General features: G+C 54.5%; 1 protein-coding gene across 1 annotated transcript; it reads right to left on the reverse strand.

The window, feature by feature from the left end:
• Positions 1 to 2,376: 2,376 nt before the first annotated feature.
• On the reverse strand, positions 2,377 to 9,068 carry LOC100359150 (cytochrome P450 2J5-like). Its single transcript, XM_008266812.3, has 5 exons — positions 8,901 to 9,068; positions 8,381 to 8,522; positions 6,810 to 6,997; positions 2,771 to 2,912; positions 2,377 to 2,683 (listed from the first exon to the last, which is right to left on the reverse strand). The coding sequence occupies exons 1-5, from the start codon at positions 9,063 to 9,065 to the stop codon at positions 2,466 to 2,468; spliced, it is 855 nt and encodes a 284-aa protein (XP_008265034.2). The 5' UTR covers positions 9,066 to 9,068; the 3' UTR covers positions 2,377 to 2,465.
• Positions 9,069 to 18,014: the final 8,946 nt, after the last annotated feature.

Here is an 18,014-nt window from a genome sequence, read left to right on the forward strand (position 1 = left end):
TATACAGTACTTCATCATTTTTAAGACTTTTTAAAAAATTTATTTGGAAGGCAGAGTAACAGAGAGAGAGAGAGAGAGAGAGAGAGAGTCAGAGAGAGAAAGATCTTCCGTCCTCTGCTCTTGCTCAGGCCAAAACCAGGAGCCCAATATTACATCCAGGTATCTCACATGGGTGGCAGAGACCCAAATACTTGGCCCACCTACTGCTGCCTTCCAAAGCACATTAGCAGGGAGCTGTATTGGATGCAGGGTGTCTGGGACTCCAACCAGCACTCTGATATAGGATGGTGGTCTTACAAGGGGCAACTGAACCCACTGAGTGACAATGCCAGCCCCAACTCTCACTCTTTCTAGGGCATAGCTGTATGAGTTTTGACAAGCACACAGAGTCATGTAACCATCACCACAGTCAAGAAACAGAACACTTCTTTCCATTACCCCAGAAAGTCCCCTTTATATCCCTTTTTTTTAAAAAGATTTATTTTATTTATTTGAAAGACAGAGTTACAAAGAAAAGTACAGAGAGAGAGAGAGAGAGAGGACTTCCATCCGATGGTTCATTTCCCAATTGACTGCAATGGCCCGAGCTGCGCTGATCCGAAGCCAGGAGCCAGGGGCTTCTTCCAGGTCTCCCACATGGGTGCAGGGGCCCAAGGACTTGGGCCATCTTTTACTGCTTTCCCAGACCATAGCAGAGAGCTGGATAAAAGAGGAGCAGCCAGGACTAGAACCGGCACCCATATGGGATGCCAGTGCTTCAGGCCAGGGCTTTAACCTGCTGTGCCACAGTGTCAACCTCTATCCCTTTTTGATCAACCCATAACTACTCCCAGGCTCTGGATACCACTTAAATGTTTTCTGTTCCTCTATTTGGCTTTGCTTTGCTTTGCTTTTTTTTTATTGAGAATTATCTCTCTCTCTCTCTCTCTCTCTCTCTCTCTCAAGATTTATTTATTTGAATGACAGAGAGAGAGAGAGAGAGAGAGAGAGAGATCTTCCATCTTCTGGTTCACTCCCCAAATAGCTACAATGGCTAGGGCTGGGCCAGGCCGAAGCCAGAAGCCAGGAGCTTCTTCCAGGTCTCCCATGTGGGTGCAGGGCCCCAAGCACTGGGGCCATCCTCTGATGCTTTCCCAGGCACATTAGCAGGGAGCTGGATTGGAAGTGGTGCAGCTGGGACAGGAACCGGCACCCATATGTGATGCCGGTGCTGCAGATGGTGGCTTAACTGGCTATGCCACAGTGCCAGCTCCTGGTTTTGCTTTTTCAAGAATATCACAAAAATGGAATCACTACCGTATACATGTGTGTGAACATGTATTTTCATGTATTTTGGGTAAAAACACCTAGTTCTGGGCAGCTTCACTGGATGATGTAGTGTTTAATCTGTTTATTGTTTCCCACAGTGGCTGCTACATTGATATCAGGTGTGTGAGAATTCCAGTTGCTCCGCAGCTAGATCATCAGGTTTTTACTTTTTTTAAAAAAAATTCATTTATTTCTACTTAAATTAATTACAGATAGACAGAAATCTGTATTCCATCTGCTGGTTCACTCCCCAAGTGGCTGCAATGGCCAGGGCTAAGCCAGGTGGAAGCCAGGAGCCTGGAACTCCATCTGGGTCTCCCACGTGGGTGCAGGCTGCAGCTTTCCCAGGCGCATTAGCAGGGAGTTGGGTCAGAAGTGGAGCAGCTGGGACTCGAACCAGTACCTAGTTGGTATGTGGGCATTTCAGGCAGCAGCAGCTTAGCCTGCTGGGCCACAGTGCTTGTCCCAGGACTTTGCTGTGAGTGAGTCTAATAGATACGCAGAGGTGTCTCATTTTGATTTTAACGTGCAGTCTTTTAATGCAAAGCATTCTTTTTTGATAAGCAAAGCATATCTGAGGGCGCAATGTTTAAAACTTGAGGACTCTAGTCAGGAAGGTAGACGGGGTCCTTGTGTAGAATTTACTGGACCAGTTAGGCTATCTGCTGACTTTGCCGCATAGACTATTTCTGTCAAAAGGCTGCAGGGAACAGGCAGGGACCTGCACTTCTTCCTTCTGGCCAGGAGAGGGCAGGAGAGGGCAGAAAATAAGCAGTCTTCTAAATTTATTTATTTATTTATAGTTATTTATTGCATATCAGTCCCCAGCATTTGTAGTATTTACATGCATTAATACATCCACAGTTCTGTTTGGAATCCTTTCCCTCTGCACCTACCTAGCTTCCATTTTGTGAGGTTTGATTTCCAAAATTAAACGTCATCTGAATGACTTTGTAAGATCCCTTTCTGCCAGACCACAGCTACCCTAAGAACCGAGCTACCTTGTAGAGCTTGACAAGCCTGATGTCCATGGAGCGTGGATGAGAGAAGCAGGAGATGGGCTGGGTGAGCCCTGTTTTTCCTCTCTAACTTTTCAGGAGCAGAGAGAGACAGGGGAAGAAGCTGGTGGGGAACAGGCCTCTGGACCCCGCCGCTGGCTACAGGCTCTTCTCCCTGGGCCCTGAGCTGGGGCTGCTCAGGCGGGGCACTGCACAGATCTCCTGGGGCTGGGGCTGCAGCGTGCCCCCAAAGACATACTCCAGCCGGAGCCCCGGGCTCCCCTCGGGCAGCTTGAACTGAAAGGTCCTGAGGAGGGTGGCAAACGTCAGGAAGAGCTCCATTCGAGCCAGCTGGTCCCCCGGGCACACCCGATGTCCTAGAAGTGGAGGGAAAAAAGCCTGAGGCTGGCAGCTGGCCCATCGCAGCCCCGCTCACCACCCAGGACCCAGCACCGTTCCTGTACCTGCAGAGAATGGGAGGAAGGCCTCGTTGGCCACGAAGTTTCCATCTTTGTCCAGGAAATGGCTGGGATTGAACTCTCGGGGGGTCTCCCAGCACTCAGGGTCATAGAGCACAGAGGCCAGGTTGGGCAAAACGATGGTGCCCTGCAGAGAGGAGCTCCTGTGGCTCAGGGGCCTCCAGAGGCCCTGCACCCAGCCCTGACCCACAGCTGAAGTGAACCGGGAGAAGACCTGTGTGCAGCGGGCGGCCCCAGGGACTCTGGCCCCAGGCCTCCTGCCTCTGTCCTGAACACCGTAGACCCGGGTCTAGAATACAGAGCAACTGACACCCATGGGGAAGGCTCGCGACTGGTGAGCATGACTACGAGGGACCAAGATCTGCAGCAGGAAACAGACGTGGGGACAGGGTGTGTGTGTGTGTGTGTGTGTGTGCGCACGCGGTGGGGGGGGAAGGCAGACGGACAAAGAGAAATAAATGGAGAGAAGCACACCAAACGCCTCACTCTGTAGGGCTACAGCGAGAACATGAACACTGCCCCAACTTACCCCTAGTCCTAACCCTTATCCTAGCAGAAGTGAACGACTGTGAAAGAGTCAGACCAGGCAAGCAGCCAGAGGCTCCTGTCAGGGCACCTCCTGCCCCGGCCCCTGCTCTGACTAGAAACGGCACAAGGAGCCAAAATGGAAAAAAGAACAGGGTTAGTAATGGCCCTGGGACCAGGGGCACTCAGCTCTAGCACTCTGGGGAAGGCCTCCCGCCCAGGGGCTCAATGATTAAAGATCATAAGGCCAAACTAGCCACCTTTGGAAGGACCACAGAAGTCTTGACTTTAACAAAAGTAGCTTGACTTTTTTTTTTTTTCCAAAAATTCAAAAACAAAAATCGAACTCAGCAGAGGTAGAAGCCTACATCCCAGTTAGAAGCCAAAAAAAAAAAAAAAAAAAAAAAAGAATGCAGAAATTGAGCTGCTGTTCGTACCTCAGCAGGATCTTATCTGCATTGCTACTGCAGGCCTGCAGGCCTGGCCCCGCTCTTCTGCACCCACAGGTCACTCTGTGGCTTTATGCGGAGGCATGGGGAGGCCAAGTGCTCGCTGCTGCCTGAGAGCACCAGCAGTTCCCAGTTACCGTCCTGGGAATTTCACCTTTCTCTCTCCAAGGTTAAGTAATCCCCTGCATTGCATCAGTTCTTAGTAATCACCGCCAGAGGAAGAGGCTCCGGGCAAAATGCTCTTTTCCCTCCCCAGTGATTCCTGTCCTGTTCTGGCCTCCTTGCAAAGTGGCTCCCTGACCTTGTTGCACGGGCCAGGTGCAGCGCACAGCCCTCACAATACACCAAAAGGACAACCTCCCTCCTCCCAGGCCACCGACCATCTGCCTGCTGCTACCCTCTGGGGACTGCAAGCCAGCATCTCCCCACCATGAATGCAGCCTGGAGTTCATGGCTAAATGCAATGTTGGAGGAGAGACAGGCTAGAGTGCAGCAGACATCTCTCACCCAGGCTGCCAAAGCTCGATATTGATTGTACGTTATGAATGGGTCCCTGGAGCTCTTATCATGAAGCAACTCCTACAATCAAATTAGCAGAAATGGACTCCTAATAAAGGAGTTTGTGATCCAAAAGGCATAGCATAGAGTTAAACCTGGACCCCTTCCTTGCTAACTTGACCTAACTGGGCATAGCTCTCAGACAGCCCAGCCTCGGCCCTCCTGCCACACTGGCAGCAGGAGCAGTGGCCCACTGGACCACGCAGACCATCTCCGTTTGCCCTGTTTGTTCCTCTTCTCACCTAGAGGGGCATTTTTGGAGCAGGCAAGGAACATGGTGGAAAAAGCAGAAACTCTCAAGTCAGACATGAATTTGAAACACCAATTGGCTGTGTTTTGAGCAGTTACATGAGCGCTTGGCCAAATTTTCCCTGTCTGGGAAAAAAGGAACAAAAAGGATAAGGTCGCTGGGAAGAAATGAACGCAGGCAGGAATCTCAAGTCCGAGAAAATTAGTAATAAGTGAATAGGCATCCAGCAGGGGTGCTGAACGTGAGAGGGGAGATCGCACCTGCCTTCTCTCCCTCTCCGCCCTGCTTTCCTGGTTCCCCACGCTGAACCATTAAGTCTTCGGTCGGAGACAGGCTGGAACAGCAGTGCTGAGCCCAAGCCCCTGTCTGGGGAATGGCTCAGGGCTCCAGCTGCCACCTCCAGGCATAGAGGGCATCGATTTCATTAAAATGGCCACCTTGCCAGCCACACATCTGTGGCATGTTACAGTGCTCCCCAAGGACCCTTGACCCCTGGGATTCACACCCTTATGTGATGCCCACCCCCGGAGGCTGGGCTGGACCCAGAAACTCAGTTCTAACCAACAGAAGGTGGCAAAAGGGGTGGGCTATCACATCTGAGTTTAGGTTCCAGAAAGAGGGTAGCTTCTGTTTTGGGTGCTGCCTCACTGTCTTCAGTGGAGGTCGGTTGTCGTGTCTTTAAGCTGCCTTAAGCAGAGGCCCATGTATCCAAGACCTGCCGGTGGCCTCCAGCCCACAGCCCACAGAGCAACAGTCACGCAAGTGAGCCTGAAGCTGAGCGCACCTCCCCCCACCCCCCCAGCGGAGCCTTCGGATGAGGCTGCAGCCCCACCCACATCTTGATGGTAACCTCACCTCAAAGACCTACAATTCAAGGCAGCCAGCTAAATGGCACCCAGTTTCCTGACCCTCAGAAACTCTGGAATCATAAACGCTTCTGTTTTAAGCTGCTAAATTTTGGAGTAATGTTTTTCACAGCAAGATAGAAAAAATTTCGACATATTTTGTCTTGGCTATGTGTTTTTTTTTTAAATTTTTTTTTTAAATTTTTGACAGGCAGAGTGGACAGTGAGAGAGAGAGAGAAAGGTCTTCCTTTTGCTGTTGGTTCACCCTCCAATGGCCGCCACGGCTGGCGTGCTGCGGCCGGCGCACCGTGCTGATCTGAAGGCAGGAGCCAGGTGCTTCTCCTGGTCTCCCATGGGGTGCAGGGCCCAAGCACTTGGGCCATCCTCCACTGCACTCCCTGGCTGCAGCAGAGAGCTGGCCTGGAAGAGGGGCAACCGGGACAGAATCCAGCATCCCGACCGGGACTAGAACCTGGTGTGCCGGTGCCGCAAGGCGGCGGGTTAGCCTATTGAGCCACGGCGCCGCGGCTATGTGTGGTTTAAACAAAAACACTATTGCACCTGGTGATGCTGTGAAGACTGAGTGGTGCAGTGGGCACAAAGTTCTTGGCTGGTAGAAAGCCTTGGCAGAGAGCAGGTATGGTCATGTAACTCCAAGACAGGTCAGACCCAAGTTTTATATGCATTTCCAATCACTGTTCTTAACTAGTTTCATATGGCTTTTTCTCTATTTCCCCTTTATTTGGTACTTAATCTCTTAACCTTGTTATCAGATGAAAGAACCAAGAAAGGAGAGTTTTTCTGCTAGGAATCACTTCTGAGGAAATAATGCAGAGGGCAGACGGAGTCCAAGGCACATCAACCACAAATGGCCTAGATCTGGTGGAAAATTATGCAGCCCTTAACAGTGACAGGGAGCAGAGGTTTTCACAGGCTGCTCCCTGCATCCAGCATCCACACCACTTGAAAACCGCCTAGAAATGTGGATTCCCAGGCCCCGCCCAGAAGCTCAGAGGGGAGCCCAGCCCAGCCCTGTGTGTCGCCAGCAGCCCTCCAGGCAGCTCTGATGTTCCTAGAAGTTGCAGAACCACTGCTAGAGGACTCTGAGTCACACGTGAAGTGGAAGGAAGGAGTCATACGGGATAGTCAGGCTGATAACCACTACGCACAACCGCTGTGAACAAGAGCGGTGGGAAACAGGTGCATTGGACAGCCCGCCAGGTTTATTTCCAGACAACAGGGAGCTTAACACGCCATCCTACTGTGAGTGCATTCTTTATCATCAGAACCCCACATCCCAAAAGCCTAGATAGGTGACCGACCAGCAGGTAGGCAGATGCTGCTGCCCAAGGCTGTGCTGGCAATGGGGTGGGAGGTGCCGTGTGGGACCACCTACCTTGGGCACAGGGTAGCCGCGCACTCGCGTAGAAGCCACACAGTGGCGCACGGCGCCCACGGCCACCACACTGCTGAGGCGCTGCACCTCATGGAGGACGGCGCGGGTGTAGGGCAGTCGCTCACGGTCTTCGTAGCAGACGGCCTGGGTAGTGCCCAGCACCATGTCCAGCTCCTGCTGCACCCTCTCTGCATGAGACTCAGGCTGGGTCAGAGGAGGACACCTGCAGCCCAGCCTCCCCGCCCCACCCCCACTGCCCTCAACCTCCCCAAGGCCCCTGTGTCACCCCACCCAGCAGCCCCGGGGCCCGTGGAAGCAGGCCCTCTCTGAGGCAGAACCTGCTTCTTGTGAGGAAGAATTTCCAGTTTCTTCCTGCAGGGGGCAACTGTGGGAAGGGAACAGAGCCAGATTTGAGCACCCACCATGTACCAGGAGCTGTATCTACAAAGAGATGCAAACTGTCTCCCAGGTTAAAAAATAAATAATAAAGCCACCACCTGAGATGCAAGCATCCCATATAGGCTCCGGTTTGAGGCTCCACTTCTGATCCAGCCCCCTGCTAATGCACCTGGGAAAGCAGCAGAAGATGGCCAAAGTGCTTGGGCCCCTGCACCCACATGGGAGACCCGGAAGAAGCTCCTGGCTCCTGGCTTCAGCCTGGCTTAGCCCTGGCTGTTGTGGCCATCTGGGGAGTAAACCAACAGATGGAAGATCTCTCTCTCTCTCTCTCTCTCTCTCTCAACTGCCTTTCAAATAATTAAATAAATCTTTTAAAAATACGCAAACTGGCCAGCGCCATGGCTCAATAGGCTAATCCTCCGCCTTGCGGCGCCGGCACACCGGGTTCTAGTCCCGGTCGGGGCACCAGATTCTCTCCCGGTTGCCCCTCTTCCAGGCCAGCTCTCTGCTGTGGCCAGGGAGTGCAGTGGAGGATGGCCCAGGTGCTTGGGCCCTGCACCCCATGGGAGACCAGGAGAAGCACCTGGCTCCTGGCTTCGGATCAGCGCAGTGTGCTGGCCGCAGCATGCCAGCCGTGGCAGCCATTGGAGGGTGAACCAACGGCAAAGGAAGACCTTTCTCTCTGTCTCTCTCTCTCACTATCCACTCTGCCTGTCAAAAAAAAAAAAAAAAAAAAAAAAAAACAAAAACGCAAACTGTTGTCTCCCAGATGGGGCAATGGAGGCACTTACAGGGCAGGTACCTGGGACCAGGTAGTGGAGCCAGGACTTGAACTTAGGTCATGGCCAGTTTAATTCCTGAGAGAACCCCAGCCACCTATTGTCCTCTTCGATCGTGATCTGGAGTCGGACACCTAGTAGGTGCCAAATGATTGCACAATGAGCACCAAAACGTTGCCCCATTTCACACTGGTTCTGAGAGGTGGGGGGACTTGTCTGAGGTCGCAGAGTGAGTAACAGGTGGTAATGAAGTCCCATCTCTCTGACTCAACACCGTGAGTACTTCCTGTCCCACTGTGGGCAGGGCTGGAACTGGCCACAGAACTGAGCGGCAGAGGCAGTGCCTGCAGCCCAGAGCCGTGTGCAGGGACTACTGGCTGTGGGGCCTCTCACCCTGGACGGCTTCATGCTGGACCATGTAGATGAGCGCCCAGCGCAGGGTGGTGGCCGTGGTGTCAGTGCCTCCCAGAAACAGGTCAATCACCACCTGGATCAGGTTCTCCTCGCTGAACGTGGAGACAGGGTCGTCCTCAGCCTGGCAGTGGGTGATGATGGGCGGCTGGGGAGCGGCTCCGAGTCTCATGTTCTTCCCTAATGGAGCCCTATTGCCTCCTTGAGGCCCAACGTGGCCCGGAGCTGCTCTGGGGGGTCAGACCAGCAGGGAGGTCCCAGTCCCAGGACGGCACTGACTTTTGACGAGAGGGTCTGGCCCTGATATCAGCCAAGCGCTCTGCTTCCCACCCTTCCCATGTTTGCAGAAGCTGCGGACAAGATTGTGGGAAAACCCCAGTGACAGCCGCTTCAGGGTGTTCTGGAAGCTCATGGGTTGAATCAGACGTGAACCCCCAAGACCTTCGAAAGGAGGGGCGGCCGGGGAGACAGCTCCTCCCGCAGGCTGCTGCTCCCAGCCTACCTCGGTGATCCGGGCCAGGTAGCAGCTGATGAAGTCCTTGGGGGCCTCAGGCCCCATGAGCTTGTGCCTGATGATTTCCTGATGGATGAAGCCCCGCACTGCCTTGTAGTGCCTAAATATCTCCTGGTGGGGTCCCGGTAGGCGGCGCAGGGCCCAGGGAAACATGTCATACAGCTGTGGGGAGAGAGACCCGCCAGGAGCCCACTCAGGTGGGTGCCAACCCCTGCGTCACGGCCGCTGAGAGCTGAGGGTTGGGGGCTCTGACCCACGCAACCCAGGGCTGCCTCTCATCTGGAAGCGGTGGTAGCAGTGATGGTGCAGGCCCCACAAGCTGTGTTTCTGGGGCTCTCGCCTGCCTCTCGGTCCCCGTGCACACCTGCAGGCTGCCCCACAGCAGAGGTGGCTGGATGCTGCGAACCTGGCACAAGCTCATGCCCAAGCCACCTCAGGAAGCCACAACCAGGCCCCACCTGTCAGCCTGCCTGCCTTGGGTCCCAGGCAGCCCACGGCCTGCACACCTGCCTCCCCAACACGCATTACCCGGCGCCACACGGTGCTGACAAAGGCCAGGCCGAAGTCGATGGCCTGGATCAGTTCCTGGAAGATGGGCTCTTCTGAGAGGAGACGGGGACCAAACACGAGGGCCCCGATGACTCTGGCTGTGCACCTGACAATGGGTACCTGCGGGTCGAAGGGTCTACCTGAGAGCAGAGGGACGGGGTCAGGGTGAGGAGGGTGGCCACGTACCCCATCGTGTGTGCACTCACTCGTTCCCCTCATCACTCGTTCCCATTCCTCGTTCACGCACTCAGCAAGTGCTCATGGAGCATCTTCTGCGAGCCAGGCTCAGCGTCTGGGTTTGCAGAGAGGGGTGTGGGAGGCAGCCAGCCAATAGAATGCAGGATGGAGTCAGTGCGGTGCTGGGCTGGGCCTCTGATTCAGGGAGGCCTCAGCTGGGTCTGGGGGACCTCACGCAGAGGGAAGCTGGGGTGGAGGCTAGGGCACCCCAGTGGGAAATGCAATGGCTGGAGGCTCTGTTGATGTGGAGCAGAGCAGGAGCGTTCCGGCTTCCCATCATCTGGGCATTCCCGGACCTGTGTTCACCTGCCCTGGAGAAGCTTCCAGGCTATTTCTACGAGGGACCCTGAGGCTTTGTGGACGCACACACACGGGCACTCACATGTGCAGCAAGGCTCAGCCTGCTCTGCAGGGCTGTGGACTCCCAACCAGCTCCTTACCCTGCTCCCGGTGGAAGGCTTCAGCCAGCTCTGCCGCCTCTGCCTGGAGCTGGACCTCCAGCGCCAGCTTGCCCAGGCCCAGCCCGCGAAGCGTGGCCAGGCAGAAGCGCCTCTGTTGCCGCCACGTGTGCCCATTACTGCAGATGACTCCTGGGCCCAGGACAGGGAGTTGGTCGGTCAGCAGGCCTTCCCACCTCCCAACCGTCCAGGCCTCGACGCCTGGCTGTCACCTGGAGAGCAGAACCCAAACAACCTTCCCAAACAGCTCTTGGGCTGGTGCTGTGACCAGCAGGGCAGACTCAGCTTTGCCCTCCCAAGTCTGCCAGCTCAGTTGTGCCTGTAAGAGTCCCTACGGGACATGGAGGCGTGGATAAAGATGGGAGGGCAGGGAAGAGGCCTGGCAGGAAGAAAAGAGGGGTGAGAGCACTTGCTGTTCCCTGCAAGTAAATTCTTGGTTGGGCCCATGCAGAAGGTAACAGAGCTGGCAAGCGGCTGGCTGACCTTTGAGTGTGGTTCTCCCCCGACCCCAACACCCTACGGCTGGTTCCTTTCCTCCTCTCCCACAGATCTCTGCAGAGACCCAAAGCCCAAGCCCTCCTGGCTCCTTCCTGCTGTCAGTCCCGCCCCACTGCATGCCGGGACTGTCCAGCCACCTCCCCTCTCCAACAGGAGGCCAGCCTTGCCTTGTTCTCCAAACAGGTCCCGAAAGAGTGGGGTCAGGGGCCGACCCGAGAACTGCTCCGAGTTGGAGACCAGCGCCTCCTTCACAGCCTGGAAGCCGCTCAGCACCACGACGGGCGTGGGGCCCACCCACACAGTGAACACACTGCCGTGAGTTTGGGCCAGCTGCGGAGAGACAGGGGTCCCCAGGGCTGCCCACCAAGCCCGGCTGGCCCCACTCCCTGGGACCTCGCTCTTGTCACGAGTCCCCCCACCTTCCTACAGCTCTGAGCAGTGCACCTGCTCAGAGCACATATGTCCCTGGAGCCACTCAGTATAAGTGTGCAAGGTAGACATCTCTGTCTCCATTTTATGTATTAGAAAACAGAAGCCAATAAAGAGAGCAAAAGACCTGGAACCCAGGTCTCTGAGCTTCCTGCACGGTGCTTCTTCCCCCACGTGAGGATTTGGGGCAGGAGTTCAAATCCAGGTATCTAGGGGAAACGACTGAGCACTGCTGAGAGCTGAGTGTGGCTCTGGGGAAAGGCAGTATCTCCCGCCCAGCAGCCAGCCCAGGCCCGGACTTCACATCTACTCAGCGCAACAGAAGCCCCCCACTGATGACTCCTTCCTCCCCTGAAGCAGTTTTGTATGGCCATTTGCGTGCCCTTGGGGCTCCCCTTCTCCCCAGTTCCTCCCAGCCACAAACTGCTCCCTTGAAGGAGAGCTCTGCTCAACACGGCTTCCCGACTGCGTTCCAGAATCCTCTGCAGCAGGCTCAGCAGGCCGTCTTCACATGCTACGTCTGCAGTCCCCCTACAACCTTGCATTTGACAGTTGAGGAAACCGATTCTCAGGACCCCAGCGCAGGCGAGCAGCGGGCCAGGATTCACCTTCCCGTGCGTCTGACCTCAGCTCCTTCCTTCTATCTCCGGGCAGGGCTCCTCTGCCCCCCCACCCCCGCTTAGGACAGATCCCTACCTGGAGCAGCATCTCGGGGTGCAGCTGAAAGCCTAGTTGCCACAGGTTTCCAAGGACGGGGAAAGGGAGGGGGCCGGGAGGAAGGCGGCTGCGTTCCCAGCAGAAGGTGCCAAGTTTCAGGAGCAGGAAGGAGATGGCCAGGAAAGCCAGCCCGCTGAGCAGGGAGAACATCGCCTTGCTCCTGCGTCTCCTCGGCTCCCCGCTGCTTCCCAGCACACTCTGGCCACCTGCCCCCCTGCCCTGCCTGCCCTCGCTTTTATGCCAGATGAGGGAGACAACACCACCCATCTTTTTCCAGTAGAGTAAAATCGTTTGGTCACACCAGTCACGCCCGGGCCACGCTGCTTGGCAGGGCCGCGGGACTCCAGTCCGAGACAGGTTGGGTGCTGTCACTCCTACATCAGCCTCAGCCTCAGCTCACCTCTGGCCCATGGAGCTCAGCCCTGGGGAGGCTCCTCAGCCTCTGCCTGGGTCAGCTCAGGGAGGGACGGGCAGCCACAGGCAGTGCAGTGTCCCCCAGGGGATGTGCTGTTCTAGCTCTGTGTCACGAAAGCTGGGCTCTTGTGCCTGTTCTGGGATCTCTGCAGCTTCCTGGGGCCTCTCTAGGGGTCTCTCCTGGGGTCTCTCCAGCCTCCCAGTCACCACCTGCTCCGACCTCTGGTCAGCCTACTCTGTCTACCTGCCTGGATCCCCTTGTTTGTTCCTGGTCAAGTTCTGGAGTCTTTTCTTCTTTTCAAAAATCTTAGAACCAGAACGCAGGGGTCTAAATCCCTGTTCTACCTCTTGCTAACTGGGTGACTTTGGGCAAGTTATTTCACCCGCCCTTGCTTCAGTCCCTCTCCTGTACAATGGAGAGAGGCGATAAGAACTTTAGCCAACTGCTCCATAGACGCCACCCTTCAGTTGGGTTGTTTGAGGTTAGTTTGATAAAGAACTTGTTTGCAAAGGTGTGTGGGCAGGGGTTAGGGGATCCATAGACGTGACGGTGGCCGCAGTGGGGAGTCCTTTCTGCTCGGGGCTTATACAATCAAGGGACATAGCAATATTAGGTTTGGTGTTTCAGTTTGCAAAGACGAAAACGTTCAGGAGATAGAGAATGGTGATGGGAACCCAACATTGTCACTTGACTTCCACTTAAAAGTGGGTAGGTGGGCAAATTGTATGCTACGAGTATTTCACTACAGCTAGGAAAGGAGTTGAGAATGAGTGAAGTCGGCGGAAGCTGAGGCCCTGGCTGGGTGGAGAGGGCTGTGGGCGAGCCTGCACGGTTTCCCCCCTGTAGTTCCACCTCCAGGAGTCCTAGCTTCGCAGGTCCTGTCAGCTGCAAAGTGATGGTCATGCCCCTCCCTGCCCAGGGCCATGGAGAGGACCAGGACAACGGCGCAGGAAAGCGCTGTGGACATCATGTGCCTGCTCAGATCCGGCGAGGCGTGAGCATGGGTGAAGGCGGTGGGGCAGGGCCTGAGGATGACTAGGATTTTGGAGACACAGGATGGAAAGATGTGGCGACAGCCTGCCCTGTGACCCCTGCTCCTTTTCCATTCAGGCTCCAGCCGTGTGCTGGTGCTCTCAGTAACAGCAGATGTCGCATTCCAAGGCTTGTCTTTAAGGCAGCGGCATTCCCCAGCAAACTCGTCTGTCTGGTATTGAACTTTGACAGACTTCATCCTGCCCTTCCCTGCTGAATAGAGGCTTCTGGAGGCTGAGGGTGGGGCACGGCTTCTGGAACAGAGACACACCCAGCACACCAGGCCAGAGTGCAGTCAGATTCCAGGCATGAGAGGCACAGGGACCCAGAGGCCCTTAGATGTGGCCCGCAGCAAAGCACGGCCTCCTCAGTGAGACGGTAGCGCTGGCTGCAGGGTTCCCTCTTCATGGGAATCCCGTGCAGAGTGTGGCTGACCCTGCGGTGGCCACCTTCCTCCTCGGTGGCCTCCCCATGGCTCCAGCCATCATCACCACCCAGGCCATGGTTCCGTTTCCTTTTCAGAAACCCAGGCAGAGGCCAGACAAACTCAGACCCCTCTCCCTTCTTCCCCTGGAAACAGCTCAATTCAAGCCCGATGTCTGGGCTGAGTCCCCTCTCTGTATGAGGTGTTCTCACATCAGATGTCCGAATCCAGCCCCTCGGCAGTCCTGCAAAGGCGGTCACTATTTCTGCCTAGCAGGGAAGCACCTGCCAAGGGGTAAAGTCACGTGCAGGAGGGCTGCGACCTGACCCCAGGTTGTCTCTTTCCACAGCAGCCTCCCAGCTGGGACAGGTCAGAGTTTGTGCAAGGAAGGTTACCAAAGGGTGAGGCGAAGCGGGCGGGAGGAACCCAGAGCCGGGTCTGCTTCTGGGAGCTCAGGCTGTGCAGGGCCTACTGTTTGCCTCTTGTCGGGGCTGTACCCACAAGCCTCTTCTTCAGAGCTGACACACTCCCTCCTCTCCTGCCTTCCCCGCCTGCAGATCCCGGTCCCGGGGAGAGCCCCTACCACAGCATGCAGAGAAACAGTCAGCCAAGGAGGAATGCTGAACCCAGGCCAGAGAAATGGGGTCCAGAGACGATTCCAGGAAAGAGGCGGTCCCTTCCCAACACACACCACTTCCCTCGGGATTGCGAGGAGGCACAGGCACAGACCTGCAGCTATTTCAAACAAGGTGAGCAGACTCTGGGTTTCTCAGGTCAGATTTATCAACTCATATTAGACACAGAATTAGAGCTGGATGAATGAAATGTTAGAGACCAGCCAGCCGGTCCACCCATCTTGTGCAATGGTGGAGAAAAGCAAATCAATCCCACTGACAGTGCCCGGCACACAGGTACAGCTGAGAACTGGCCATCGTATGTGCACACGAGCAGCACAGACCACACTTCAGCAGCCACACACCTCCTACTCTCCTGCCTGACCTACGAGCTCAGCATGGAGAATCCAGCAGGGTGGGGAAGTGCCCTGAAGCAAGGGAGCAGGGGCTCAGAAATCTCAATTGCAGGATCAGAATCCTTGCCCAGTCCGCTCCCAGACACGCTGCTCTGGGCAGGAGTGAGCTCACGGCTGGAAACTGCTGAGAGTTTAAAGATGCTTGCTAGGGCTATCAGCCTCCTTTACTTGGAAACAGAATTATGAGCTGGAACAGCACAAAATGGTGATAGAGAACTGCCTTAAAAGTCAAATTAAAGGGCTGGCACTGTGGCATAGCGGGTAAAGCTGCTGCTACCTGCAGTGCCGGCATCTCATATGGGCTCCGGTTTGAGTCCCAGCTGCTCCACTTCCGATCCAGCTCCCTGCTAATGCACCTGGGAAAGCAGTGGAAGATGGCCCAAGTCCTTGGGCCTCTGCACCCGCATAGAAGACCTGGAGGAAGCTCCTGGCTCCTGGCTTCGTATCAGCACAGCTCCGGCTGTTGTGGCCAATTGGGGAGTGAACCAGTAGATGGAAGACCTCTCTCTCTCTTTCTCTCTCTTCCTCTCCTCTCTCTGTGTAACTCTGACTTTCAAATAAATAAATAAATCTTAAAAGAAAGTCAAATTAAAGATCATGTGAAAATTTAAAAAACTGAAACCCAACTATTCATCAAAAAGCAGATCGGTCATATAAACTGTATCAAAAGCTACCTTCTCAGGCCTGGCACAGTGGCATAGTAAGACCACTGTCTATGGCACCAGCACCCCATAGGGCCATAGGGTCATTGGTTCATGTCCCAGCTCCTTCACTTCCCATCCAGCTCCCTGCTAATGGCCTGGGAAAAGCAGCAGAAAATGGCTAAAGTGTTTGGGGCCCCCGCCATCCATGTGGGAGGCCTGGATGCTGCTCTTGGCTTTAGCCTGGCACAATAATGGCCATTGCAGCCACCTGGGGAGTGAACCATTAGATGGAAGACCTCTCTGTCTCTCCCTCTCTCTAACTCTTTCAAATAATAAATAAATAAATAAATAAATAAATAAAGGCTACCTTCTTAGTGAGGCCTTCCCTGGCCAGCCTCTCTTAAAATCCCACCCTCTGATCTGGGCAACCTGGCACCTCCTTCCTGGCTTTGCCTCATGTTGGCTTTTGTCTAACACACCACCTGTCCTACTTACTGCCTGCCCCCTCGGTGGAAGGTAAGCTCTGCGAAGGCAAGCAGGTTCCCTGTTTTGTTCACTTCTATACTTCAGGCTCCTGCCATTTACTACATTGCCATATATTAGACACTCAATAAATACTTGTTGCATGAAACAAATACCTAAACCTCTACCAGCAAATGTTATAAAAACTGTTAAAATATTAATGGCATTTCATGACATGAGAACTATTCATAATATGGTGAGATCATGTAAACTGAATATCTAAGTTATCCAATTCTTTTTAATAGTCTCTGAATAACATTGTTATGTGCTTTTACAAAAACATCTAGAAAAATACAGATCAGACTGTTGAGTGCTTGCCTCCTTTGTAAGGTGTGCTTAAGATGTATTTTCACATTCTGTATTTTCTACATTTATGGCTGAGAGAGGTGGGAGGAGAACCGAGAGATGAGAGAACAGAACATTAGATGATTAGATTTGTAAGAATAAAAAGCATGCACAATGCTTTAATGATTAAAAGCGGCAGAACACATATGCTTAGGAAAAGCTACAGAGAATATGGCAACATACGGTTGGCTGCTTCTGGGTGATGGGGGTTTCAGTAATGTTGCGGACCACCCCAAATCTGATTTTTACTATTTTCTTTGCTTGGAGACTTGGGAGAGGCTCAGCTGGCTGCTCCATCTCCAGCCACTTCCACAATGGTTTCCTCATACACATCTGGTGCCTTGGCTTCATTCCCCGGCTTCCTGCCGTCTGCCCACGGTTGCTCAGCCTCCAGGGCCCTCCATGTGGCTTGCACAGCTCGCAGAACGTGAGAATGTGGAGAGCTGTCTGGCTCACAGGCAGCCAGCTGCCAGGACACAGGCAGTGGGAGGCGCTCAGCCACACGAGGACTCTGCAGAGCAGGCAGTGCCACTTCTGCCACATTCGAAGATCCTAAGGGTCGGAGAAACAGATTCTGCCTCTTGATGGGACAGCAGCAAGGTCCCGGGAGGGCACGGAAGATGGGAGATAACAGCGCAGCCATCCTGGGGAAATACACCCTGCCGCAACAGGGTGACCTGCACTTCTGTTTCTTCAGTACACTTTCTGCAGTTTTCAAATTTTGTAAAATGAGTATCACTTTTTTTTTTTTTTTTTTTTTTTTGACAGGCAGAGTGGATAGTGAGAGAGAGACAGAGAGAAAGGTCTTCCTTTACTGTTGGTTTGCTCTCCAATGGCTGCTGCGGCTGGCGCACTGTGGCCGGCGCACCGTGCTGATCCGAAGCTGGGAGCCAGGTGCTTCTCTTGGTCTCCAATGGGGTGCAGGGTCCAAGCACTTGGGCCATCCTCCATGCCCTCCCCAGCCACAGCAGAGAGCTGGCCTGGAAGAGGGGCAACCGGGACAGAATCTGGCACCGAGCGGAACTAGAACCCGGTGTGCCGGCGCCGCAGGCAGAGGATTAGCCTAGTGAGCTGCGGCGCCAGCCAAGTATCACTTTTATAATCAGAAAAGAACTGAATTAAAAGAAATATGCATACAGCAGTGCAAGAAAACAACAAGGTAAGGTTCCAGTTAGCTGGACCCTTCTGTGTTGCTGGGCTCATTCAATTCCATGTTTGATTCCAAGTGATCAGTGAGAAGAGGGTGAGGAGGGAGCTGGCAGGCCATTAGGCCAGCTCCAGATGCTGGGCATTCTTGTCTTCTGGCGTTGCAGAATCCGTTCCATACAAAATGGGCTGTTTCATTCAAGGACACTTTATTTGGTCTCTTTTTTTTTTTTTGACAGGCAGAGTGGACAGTGAGAGAGAGAGACAGAGAGAAAGGTCTTCCTTTGCCGTTGGTTCACCCTCCAATGGCCGCCGCGGCCGGCGCGCTGCGGCCGGCGCACCGCGCTGATCCGATGGCAGGAGCCAGGAGCCAGGTGCTTTTCCTGGTCTCCCATGGGGTGCAGGGCCCAAGCACCTGGGCCATCCTCCACTGCACTCCCTGGCCACAGCAGAGGGCTGGCCTGGAAGAGGGGCAACCGGGACAGAATCCGGCGCCCCGACCGGGACTAGAACCCGGTGTGCCGGCGCCGCTAGGCGGAGGATTAGCCTAGTGAGCCGCGGCGCCGGCCCTTTATTTGGTCTCTTAAATTTCTTTTTGCCACGGTCACAATGAAAATCTACAATACTGGGGCCAGCATTGTGGCACAGCAGGTAAA

This window comes from Oryctolagus cuniculus, chromosome 4 (assembly GCF_964237555.1).
Source record: "Oryctolagus cuniculus chromosome 4, mOryCun1.1, whole genome shotgun sequence".
Lineage (NCBI taxonomy): Eukaryota > Metazoa > Chordata > Mammalia > Lagomorpha > Leporidae > Oryctolagus > Oryctolagus cuniculus.